Source organism: Sparus aurata, chromosome 4, assembly GCF_900880675.1.
Source record: "Sparus aurata chromosome 4, fSpaAur1.1, whole genome shotgun sequence".
Taxonomy (NCBI): Eukaryota; Metazoa; Chordata; class Actinopteri; order Spariformes; family Sparidae; genus Sparus; species Sparus aurata.
The window spans coordinates 38472835-38485183 of NC_044190.1; the positions used below are offsets into that span (position 1 = coordinate 38472835).

At 44.4% G+C, this 12349-nt stretch overlaps 1 protein-coding gene across 1 annotated transcript in view; it reads right to left on the reverse strand.

The window, feature by feature from the left end:
• LOC115580051 (multiple epidermal growth factor-like domains protein 11) overlaps positions 1-12349 on the reverse strand; it is a 124718-nt gene that overhangs the window by 35338 nt on the left and 77031 nt on the right. Inside the window, exons 9-10 of the mRNA XM_030413885.1 lie at positions 11375-11587; positions 10142-10316 (exon numbers count right to left, since the gene is read on the reverse strand). Coding sequence (XP_030269745.1) covers positions 10142-10316; positions 11375-11587 — 388 coding nt within the window. The remainder of the gene's footprint in view (positions 1-10141; positions 10317-11374; positions 11588-12349) is intronic.

A 12349-nucleotide genomic window follows, 5' to 3' on the forward strand; every position in this document is an offset into this window, starting at 1 on the left:
AACCCAGTGTTAGTCACTATCCAGGCTATACTGGCCATTATCCAGACAAATACAATGACCCAGCACAATAGAAGTTTCCGGGGGGCCTTTCTATTGAGGAAACATGCGCTGCCTATTCACTCTGTAGTAAAGAGCACTACACGTCGCCTCGGGCGTTTTATCTGAGTGTCTGAATTCAAAGGATGACATTTCTGCTCTATATACTGCATCAAAAACATCCACAACCAAACATGACACACACACTTTACATCGTACCATCACATCGCACTGTTTGTGACTCCGTGACCCGTCTGTCTGCTAAATCAATGTACAGATTTAGTGATATGCATTCGATCTGCGTGTGTTTTCCGTAGGTGTGTTTGTGCTGAAATGGACTCAAACACAAGATGCACAAAGAGGCAACAGGAACAAACAGCAACAAAAAGAGAATCCAAGAAAAGTAAACAACCCACACGGGGGAAATACGCAGGATGAAAACAGGACTGATGAGCCAACAAACGTTCATGTGCCGCCCGAATTATTGGAATAAAGTCAAAATAAGAACTCGGTAAGTTGGAGAAAACTTTGATCCGCACGTTGCCGAGTAAACATGGCGGACGAGAGTAAACATTGTGTTGACTGTAAGAAACGTTTACGTCACGTGTTGTGTTGACATTGTATTGTTTGCTTTGCTCTTCCTCGTCCCTCAAATACTGGAATCTAGAGATGCACGTTATGGATTTTATTCAGCTGAACCGATAATCACCTGACTCTCATGGCTGATACTAAAGAAATAACCGATAACAAAAACCAACATTCGGATGATTTGTTCATGCACCTGAGTGTTAGAAAGGCTCAGATGTAGAGAGCAGAGATGGTTTACTTGATATTCCAGCTGTGATCAGTTTTTTTCCTTCATGTCGACGCTGCACACAGTCAATAAAAGCAATTTAGCTTCATGTTATTGGATTTAATCTCTTATATGCCGATAACCGATAATGTACATTTTCTATTATTGGGCCGATGATTTATCTGGTTTGGAGTCGAGCCTTCACTTCCATTACTTATGTGTGTCACTATGGTATCATATAAATGCATATATATTTATTTTTAAATATTTACACTCCAGTCAGTCAGCAGACAAACAGTTGCTGCTGCTGTAGTGGCGTTATTTTAGATCACACTACCTCGCTCAGCATCACCAGCCCTACTCTGCCTCTGATTGGCTACATCCTGCCCAATTCATCTCTCACCAAAGATCGAACCGAGGCGAGATGTCTCACTCTGTAGTTAAAATGGAGCATCCAAGACACAGCGTGAAGAGGGATGCTGCAGTGATGCACCATGTGAGAAAAAATTGAGAAAATTAAAAAGAAAGTATGTAAACATATTCTACCAGCACCCTGAAAGAAAAGTATGAATCTGGAAATTTGCATCATATGACCTCTTTAAATACACAGGGATGGACAGAGACAGGAAGTTGAAAATAAAACATTTATGAGTGTCACTATGGGATCATCTAAGTACATATATATTTATTTGTAAATATTTACACTCCAGACAGTCAGCAGACAAACAGTTGCTGCTGCTGTAGTGGCGTTATTTTAGATCACACTACCTCGCTCAGCATCACCCGCCCTACTCTGCCTCTGATTGGCTACATCCTGCCCGTTTCAACTCACACCAAAGATCAAACTGAGGCGAGATGTCTCACTCTGTAGTTAAAATGGAGCATCCAAGACACAGCGTGAAGAGGGATGCTGCAGTGATGCACCATGTGAGAAAAAATTGAGAAAATGAAAATGAAAGTATGTAAACATATTCTACCAGCACCCTGAAAGAAAAGTATGAATCTGGAAATTTGCATCATATGACCTCTTTAAATACACAGGGATGGACAGAGACAGGAAGTTGAAAATAAAACATTTATGAGTGTCACTATGGGATCATCTAAGTACATATATATTTATTTGTAAATATTTACACTCCAGACAGTCAGCAGACAAACAGTTGCTGCTGCTGTAGTGGCGTTATTTTAGATCACACTACCTCGCTCAGCATCACCCGCCCTACTCTGCCTCTGATTGGCTACATCCTGCCCGTTTCAACTCACACCAAAGATCAAACTGAGGCGAGATGTCTCACTCTGTAGTTAAAATGGAGCATCCAAGACACAGCGTGAAGAGGGATGCTGCAGTGATGCACCATGTGAGAAAAAATTGAGAAAATGAAAATGAAAGTATGTAAACATATTCTACCAGCACTCTGAAAGAATATATGTAATGTAACCTGTTTAAATACACAGGGACAGACAGAGACAGGAAGTGGAAAATAAAACATGACACATGAGGATAATCTTTCAACTAAAAACCCAAACCAACCCTGACAGGTTGCAGTGTTACGCTAACTGCTAGCTACTGTAATAACTACATCCCTCATTCACTGTCAGTCGTTCCTTTATTCTTCATGAGACGTCTTGTTTGGCTCGGTTGCATCACTGCAGCTCGGCGAACACCAGACCTAACTGACAGCGAGTTGTCACCATCTCTCTCTCCCGCTGCTCATCTCCAGGGAAACAGGTCTCACTCAGGGTCCATCTTTAAATTCATTATAAACCGGCATTAAATGTAAAGCAGCATAGAAGTGCATGCATTATGGAGGAGAGGGGCGATCATCACTGATGGCGTCCCCGCTGAGAAACATGAAATCTGCACTTGTCCAATCAATAGACTACATGGTCAGAGCCGCTGGAAGGACAGCTTGGCATTAGCAGGATGTCTAACCTTATTCTGCTCTGTTAGCATGCTGTGAGAGTGAGCTCGGCACAATCCGAACCTCCAGCTCGCTGTCGCATTGATCAGGACCTTCAACATATAAACTGTGCTAATTAAAGCTGCCTTGCTTCCAACCTGCTGCCTTTAAATCGCTATTAATCTAATATTCACAAAGGCAGCCAAATGTGCAAAGACAGGAGAAGAGAGGAGAAGCCTTATTAAAAAGTTGGTGAATTAAGGACTTTTTGAAAAAACTTTGTTAATAAATAACGTGTGGTCCGATACGGGAAACCATTACAATTTCCCCGGGGAAGGAAGAGTTCTAACAAGTGACCTGTGGAATAACAAATACACGCCGATCGATGGATCCTGATATTTATCATGCAACTCTGAATTCATTGCGGATCTTCATCAGCTTGTTGCTTCTATTTTTTTCTTCTTTTCTCTGCAGCAAATAAATTAATAAAACAAATTAATAAACATGTCAGCGTTGGTCTTTTAACTGGAGGATTACATAAAACATTATTTCAGGTAAAAACAAACAAAACTGAAGGATAAATTGAGAGAGAGTCGAGTTAATTAGACGCTCCTCTATGGATCGCAGCAGCATCATCAGGCCGGCGGGTCATCGGGTTTATAACCCCGCCCACAAGCTTTGGATAATATTGACCAGAATGCACTTCATTATACACGTTCCTGCCTTCAGGTGTGCGTGTGTGTTACAGTGTGAGCTGGGATTCCTGGAAAACACAAGGCTGCTCTCAGCAACACGACCCGGGAAGAGAAAGGCTACAAAGAAACCAACATGTTTCTAAAAGACCTCGTTAAGATGACATCGTCCTTAATGAACCGGCTTTAAAACAATGCAGAAATGTTGCAAACACTCTGAGATGAGTCTTTGTTTGATCAGAATTTGATTCTGGTCCAATAAAACATCCCCAAAGATCTGTATCAGTGGATGAATTCCTGCGTTACACGTGTGCCGTATGTCAGCTCAGCGTGATGTTTTCTGTGACTGGTAACGAGCGGCTGCGCTGGAGTTTATCGGAGGTCACCGGGACGCGCTCGGTTAACGAGGACATCCTGTCAAATGTTCAGTCGAGCTCGCCGGCTTTGTTGGTTTGATTTTATTTCTACAAAGGGAACAAAAAAGTAGGACTGTACTGTATTCTGCATTAAAGCTCCAATTAAATTCAGTTAAGGAGACAAATTCTGCTCACATTCAGGTTCATAACTGTATTTTGGGTTAATGTAGAATAGATTTACACTTTAATGCCTAAAGAACACGTTTGTTTTGTCTTTGCTTCTCATATATTCCCCCTCTGCCTGAAACGCTCATGTCAGATTTGTGTGCGGCATGTGGACAAAATAAAAGAGACGTAAATATGGACACAACAGCGGAGCAGGCGGCGCTTCAGGGCGCCTCGCGGCAGTTTCACCTCCCGTCTGACCCCGGAGTGATTCAGACGGGGCAGAAAACAGAACTGACAGCTTGAGGGAAATGTTCTGCTCACGAGGAGAAAGTCATGATGTGCCATCTGACCGTCATCAGTCATATCGGGATGGACAGACTGATAACATGAAGTGAAGACCATCTGCACCATGACTGGACCTCTGTGTTGATTAGTGTTTGCTGGTTGTGTCGCGCTTCAGAGTTTCATGAGGAAGGCTGAAGTTCAAATCCCGTCAGGATCTGTTACTGCTGAACTCGACCGAGTCATTTAGTTCCCTAATTTGAGCCTTTGACGTAGCTGCACTCTTACCAGACTGTAGCTGCCTCAGCCGAGTCTCCAGGATATAATATCAGCTGTTATTCTCTGCAAACCAGCAGAACAACCAACCACAGCTTCAGTCACACCACCGGATATCTTTAAGGAAACCTGCAGACATTTCCAGCTGTTTGTGGCGACCAGAACTGGCCAAGTCGGACCCTCAGCATCTGTGATCGAGGCAACTAAAACAGTTATTATTAAAAAGTGAAGCAATAACAACAACAAATGTAAAGTTGCATCATAAAGAAAGCTTCAGTTTGAACATCCTTAGCTAACATTCACTCTGGGAGCTGAGTTGCCTTCACAGACAGGGTTGTGTTTCGGTGTTTTGGAGATAAAAAGCCTTCAACTGCCAGAAATGATTTCTAATTTGTCTGTTTGCATCCTGAGCAGCAGCAGCACTATTTGTTTTAAAGGAGTCAGAGTTTTCATTACTGCATTTTAAACTAAACGAGTCGATAAATTCTGTTGTTCTGTTCTAGAGTTTTCTTGTCAACCAACACATTCGGTGTTACTCACCAAATTAAACTGTCTGTATCTCTGAGGTCCAACACTTTTTCTTTAAACGTTTTTCCTTTCCATTGATAGTATTTTGAATCCTGCACTGTTTACAGTACGTCCATGTTTAGTCATCTGTGGTCTTCATGTTGGAATCACTCCTTTGACTCTATCGCAGCCAAACACTCCACAAGGAGCCTGTAAACGATGATTTGATCGAGAAGCAAAGGATGTAATCACAGATATCTCCAGAAACATAACGACCACGAGGCTTTTAGAATCTGTGACGATATCTACGGAAGGTTTTCTGGAGGATTTGCCAGTTTTCTGATTCAGAGACTGTAAATAACGTTTGTTTGGGAGAAAACCTGTAACTCTTTCCTTCTCACTGAAACAACACAACAGTTCTTCATGCTATGAAAAGATCAGCAGTGTTGCTCTGCAGATTGGGCCCAGAGCTGCACCTGTTTACAGGTATTGATCGATGTGTCCAAAGTGGTGACAAACCACATACAAATTCTGTTTAAAGCTCGGTTTCTTGTCCACACAGTGACACACACACACACTGTGAGTTACCAGCGCAGCATAAATTCCGTTTGAATCAATAACACTCGGCTGAGAGCAACATCTATCTGAATGTAGCTGCTGTAAACCAAACGGACGCTCATCCTCAGCTCATCTCGCTCTCGTCTGCTCAACCTGCGTCCTGCGTCTAATTATCAAAGTCTCGTCTCTCTCTCTGCTCGCCGGCGTCCCGACTCTGCTGTCCACGGTGACAGTCAGCACGTCAGGGGTCCTCACTGTTACTGCTGCACACACACACACACACACACACACACACACACACACACACACACACACCAGTTACTGCTGCACACACACACACACACACACACACACACACACACCAGTTACTGCTGCACACACACACCAGTTACTCCTGCACACACACACACACACACACACACACACACACACACACACACACACACACACACACACACACACACACACCAGTTACTCCTGCACACACACACACACACACACACACCAGTTACTCCTGCACACACACACACCAGTTACTCCTGCACACACACACACACACCAGTTACTGCTGCACACACACACCAGTTACTCCTGCACACACACACACCAGTTAATCCTGCACACACACACCAGTTACTCCTGCACACACACACACACACCAGTTACTGCTGCACACACACACCAGTTACTCCTGCACACACACACACCAGTTAATCCTGCACACACACACCAGTTACTGCTGCACACACACACCAGTTACTCCTGCACACACACACCAGTTACTGCTGCACACACACACCAGTTACTCCTGCACACAAACACACCAGTTAATCCTGCACACACACACACACCAGTTACTCCTGCACACACACACACCAGTTACTCCTGCACACACACACCAGTTAATCCTGCACACACACACCAGTTACTCCTGCACACACACACACCAGTTAATCCTGCACACACACACCAGTTACTGCTGCACACACACACCAGTTACTGCTGCACACACACACCAGTTACTCCTGCACACACACACACCAGTTAATCCTGCACACACACACACACCAGTTAATCCTGCACACACACACACACCAGTTACTCCTGCACACACACACACCAGTTAATCCTGCACACACACACCAGTTACTCCTGCACACACACACCAGTTACTGCTGCACACACACACCAGTTAATCCTGCACACACACACACCAGTTACTCCTGCACACACACACCAGTTACTGCTGCACACACACACCAGTTAATCCTGCACACACACACACACCAGTTACTCCTGCACACACACACACCAGTTACTCCTGCACACACACACACCAGTTACTCCTGCACACACACACCAGTTACTGCTGCACACACACACCAGTTACTCCTGCACACACACACACCAGTTAATCCTGCACACACACACACACCAGTTACTCCTGCACACACACACACCAGTTACTGCTGCACACACACACACACACACACACACACACACACACACACACACACACACACACACACACACACACACACCAGTTAGAGGGAGGGAAGGAAGATCGAAAAGAAGAATCAAAGGAAAGAAGGAAAGGAAGAGAGGAGGCAGAACAAAAAAAGAGGGAAGAAAGAAATGAAAGAAGGATGGGAAGACAGAAAAAGGAAAGGAGAACAGGCAGAATGAAGGAAAGAAGGAAGTGTGAAGAATTGTGACTGTGGTAATAAACCAGGAGCAGCTGAAGGAAACCAGTCCTGACTGCGACACTGAGGCCTTAAAGATGGAGGTGCTGAACAATTAAACACACATTAAAAACAGCAGCTGTAATAAAGTGTTGAATCCACTGTAGCCTGAACTGAAACTAACTGCTGACACACACACACACACACACACACCCACACACACCCACACACACACACACACACACACACACCTCCAGCCTCTCTCCTGCAGGCTGACCTATATCACGGGGTTGCACCTGCAGTCGCCTCCATCACACACCATGTAACTGTACAGAGAAGCTGCACCGTCACCAGCAGCTGATGGATGATGTTCTGCACCTGCAGCCGCCGAGCCGGCACACATTATCTCCACGTGTCCACAACCGAACACACACACCAAACTTCTGACTCCATACTGCGTTTCAGCTTCACTCTTTATGAGGAGACATAACATCGTATTCTTCTTTGTTTGAATATTGTTTTCATGTACGCTGGAATAGAAAGGATTTATAAAAGGGTTTGTTTACAAAAAGGTTTGGACGCTGGTGGAGGAGTTGGACGTTATCTCTCTGGTTGATATATGAGGACGGCTGCTCGGCAGCAGCAGCACAGCCTCCTGATCAATGACGCTGTTTCTCTTAAAACCCTCACAAAGAAAGGCAGGTGGTGAAAATGTCATTTTAGCTTCGCACACCGTCGACAGCGGAGGTGATTTTTGGTGAGCGATCACTTAAAATTGAGGTACTGTGTGTCTACTGCTGCGATCCAATCATCGTATCCAGTAACAACTGTAGAGCACAAAGCAACGGCTGGACCGAGAGTGTTGTTCACTGCACAGATTCACACAATGTGACTGTGATTCTGGGCTGTATGAAAAAATAATTGATTCGACCTGATTTGATTTGATTCAGGATTGTTTGTTTGTTTATTAATTCAATTATTAATTAGCTTCTGTATTACCACAGAAGCTTCTCCTCCCATGGTCTCCATTATTTTAATCAACAATACTTCATTTATTGAATGACATTAATACAAATTCAGTAAGACAGTAAGAAAACACAACGAGGCGATAACAAAACCACATACGAGAGCTTCATATAACTATTTCATCTCTTAAAGTGAAACTCTCGTCAAAATGCAACCGAGGCTTTTTTTGTGAATGTATATGAGTCAAACCTTCCTTTAAAAGCATTATTACGATGAAAGAGGCACTTTTAAGATTTTCCATATTTTTGTTTTCAGGTCAAACTCATTTTCAATGGGAGTGCTACGGGCACTTTTACGATAGCATCAAAATCTCTCTGTTTAAAACAGTAAGAAGTCTCGACACAACATGAAACTTTGCTGGTAGTATCACCAGGGTCTCTACACATGAACACGAGCATTGAGAACATTGTTTGTGTACACAGAGTTTACTAAAAAGAAGGTTTTTGAACAACTCACGTTAGCAGTAGCTTGTTCCGCTCGCCGCCGTCCTGCCAGTGGAGAAGTGTCGATCTCAGAATGTGACGTAACCTGGAGGACAGTTAAGGTGGAACGCTCCTAAAGCTTAGTTCCATATAAATGCAGGATAATTTGTTGTTTTGTCGTTAGCGAAAAACAATATTGACCTTGAAGTTGACAAAGGAGCCTCATATAAGAAACAATTCTAAAATCAAAAGCTGGAAAAGTCACGTGAGATCTCGCGTCACGTTGTTGCTGGAAGACAGTAGTTCCACCTTAACTGTCCTCCAGGTTACGTCACATTCTGAGATCGACACTTCTCCACTGGCAGGACGGCGGCGAGCGGAACAAGCTACTGCTAACGTGAGTTGTTCAAAAACCTTCTTTTTAGTAAACTCTGTGTACACAAACAATGTTCTCAATGCTCGTGTTCATGTGTAGAGACCCTGGTGATGCTACCAGCAAAGTTTCATGTTGTGTCGAGACTTCTTACTGTTTTAAAAATAGAGATTTTGATGCTATCGTAAAAGTGCCCGTAGCACTCCCATTGAAAATGAGTTTGACCTGAAAACAAGAATACGGTAAATCTTAAAAGTGCCTCTTTCATCATAATTATGCTTTTACACGAAGGTTTGACTCATATACATTCACAAGAAGACCCGAGGGTGCATTATGGTGAGAGTTTCACTTTAACCTGAAAGATAACCAGATGAAGGTCGAGGCACCGACACGTTGTCAATAAACTAAATCATAAGTGAAGTGGACGGTGTGCGGGAGGCTTTTTTTCCAGGTTTTGTTGATGCAGATTTTAATGTACCAGGTGAGGTTAGCATGTTGTAGCGACCCATCTCAATAATCTAGTGTTTCCTCACTGCTGTCGCTCACAGTGGATGTTGGGTCTCTTTGACTGACAGAACACAGTCTGGACCTGCTCATTACAAAGACCGACTGGACTCGTATTGTTCTTTCATACAGTACACAGCAACCGTCGACATCTCCGCTGTTTCCTGCCAAAGTCAGCAGTCTGCCGTCTAAGTTGATGATGGTTGAAACATTTCCCAACTGGCTGCCATGGCAACCACAGAAACCACACAGAGGAGTCCTGCAGGAGTTAATTTCACCGGTGTCTCAGTTCCCTGATGAGATTAAAGTGACATCCTGCAGCGTGTAGTACGGTGAGAGTAGGACGTAGCGATTGGCGGAGGAGGAGGTGTTCTGTGCTCTGATAGGATTTTCATTTGCAGTCCTCAAATTTTTAAAAACGTGTATTTAATCATCTGTCTGTGCAGAAAGTCAGAGTTATTGTTATTGACTTCATGTGAGTCTGAACAGGCGTTTTTAACACTAGATGTGAATCATCATCATCATCATCATCTCCTCTCTGGATTCGGTGTGTTTCTCTACTTACTATGTAACCCGGAGCGCACACACAAGCTCCGGTGATGCCGTCGCAGTCGGCTCCGTTGGCGCAGGCGCACAGCTCCCTGCAGCCCTCGCCGTAGTAACCTGCCGGACACGTCTCGTTACAGTAAAGCCCCGCCCATCCCGCTGCACAGGTGCACTCTCCTGACAGAGGGTGACAGCTGAGAGGACGAGAGAGAGGAGAAGTCAGTCAATCAGTCTCTACTTAAAGGAACAGTTCCATCAAAAACTCTCCTCCTCCTGATGATAGAAAGTCAGGTGAAGTGTCGTAGTTCACAAATCATTTCTGGAGCTTCACAGTAAAACAGCGTCGCAGCCAGTGGAGGTTCTAGACCAGTTTTAATAGGGGGGCCAGGTTGGGGCCGGCTTTTTTGTTAGGGGGCACATACAACCCGGAAATAAAGACAAATCCCTCATTCAGACAAAGCAGTGTTTACAATTTCAGCAACTTTGATTGGGTAGTAAACTGCTGAGACACTTTATTTCTGCTTTTCCCTTCAAAACAAAATTATTGCAAGAAATCTGTCATTGTATTATTGATGCAGACTCCCTGTCAGGGGGGCCACAGGGGGGTCGAGACTCAGAGTTACGGGGGCACTGGCCCCTGTTGGCCCCCCCCCTAGAACAGCCCCTGGTCGCAGCATTCTGCTGAACACCTGAAGAAGCTGGAGACTTGATTTAAAACTTAAAAAAACAAACAAAAAAGCTTAAAATGGCCCCATACAGCTTGTCTGGTGTCCAGAAGCCCCGAGATCATGAACTGATTTTAAAAAAAGACGTTATCTAGACCCTCGACGTGCAGCCGGGCTTGTGGATGCACGTGCACACTGTTGTAAATAACATCTTTTCCAATCAATTTGAGATCTCGGTGCTTCAGTTGCTTCGTCTGTTTAGCAGAATGCTGCAACTCTGTTCTGCTGTGAAGCTCCAGAAATGTTTTGTGGACTACGACACTTCACCTGACGTTACATCAGCGCGGAGGGCGGAGATGAAGACTGAATCTCCAGAACCAGGCACTTTAAGAACTCTGAAACATGTTGAACTCAACCTTTCAGATCTCAAATGAAGGTTTTATGGATTATAACTGAAGAAGTACAAACATGTAAAGAAAGGATCCGCACAAAAACTGCTTGACATTGCAGAACAAAGACGTCGACAGTTTCAGGGATTCATACACAACCTTCTTCTGCTCGTACTGTGTTGTACAGAGTTAAAGCACCTGAGTGTGTTTGCAGTTTTGCAGGGGCAGTATTTGTCACAGATGAGTCCGTACAGGCCGGCGGGACAGAACCGGTCCTGGCAGCTGGGGCCCTTAAAGCCCTCGTTGCACAGACAGGCCCCGTTGATGTGGTAACACTTGGCCCCGTTCTGACAGTCACACTTGTGGGCACACTGCGGCCCGTAGGTGCCGACCGGGCATTCATCCTGGCATCTGGGTCGGTGTCAAAACAGAAACGGATACAATAAATATGAGTGTTTGCGGTCAGACATGCTGAAAGAGAAAGGTTGTCTCTCAAACTGAAATCAGAGATATATAACAGATAATACAACGTTGTTTAACATGTTTTTCAGAATCCTCCTCATCCCTCCAAAGGCTCCTGTGAATTTTTACCAACTGAAATCAGTTATTCTCTAACAAGAGCACACTTATTAATCCAGCTGGGTGTTTGACTCTGTCTTTTCACAGCACTGAGATCAGCGTTTTCAGGGTTTCTAGCTGTAGCCAGGCTGCTAACACTGTCTCTGCAACAGTCACACCACAGAGAAACACTCTGAACAGGACAGAGGGAGCTAGCGGAGGTTAGATGCCCTGGACTATGTGCTGAGACCCTATTTGTACTGTTGCTGAAGTTTGGTGCTGTTCTGAGCATTATTTGTGGCTTTTTGGTGGCGGTTTATATTTGGATCCATTTACTGCAGTGTATTGTTGTCGTGCGGTTGTTTCTGAGGTTGATAAAACTCCGTAAATTAGCGGTCTGCTAACTTGATCTCTCCAGAGGGAGTCTAACACAGTTTCACGGTGATTTAGACCATGGATTAAACTTACACCGGAACATCCCTTTAAACGTCTGCCACTAGAGCGCTCACTGACAAAACAAAGAAAAAGGTGTTTGCAGCCGGCTGGACAGTCCGGATCAGAACCGGACACTCCGGAGGAATAAACACCTGGAGTCACGTCAGGTTCTGCTCTGAT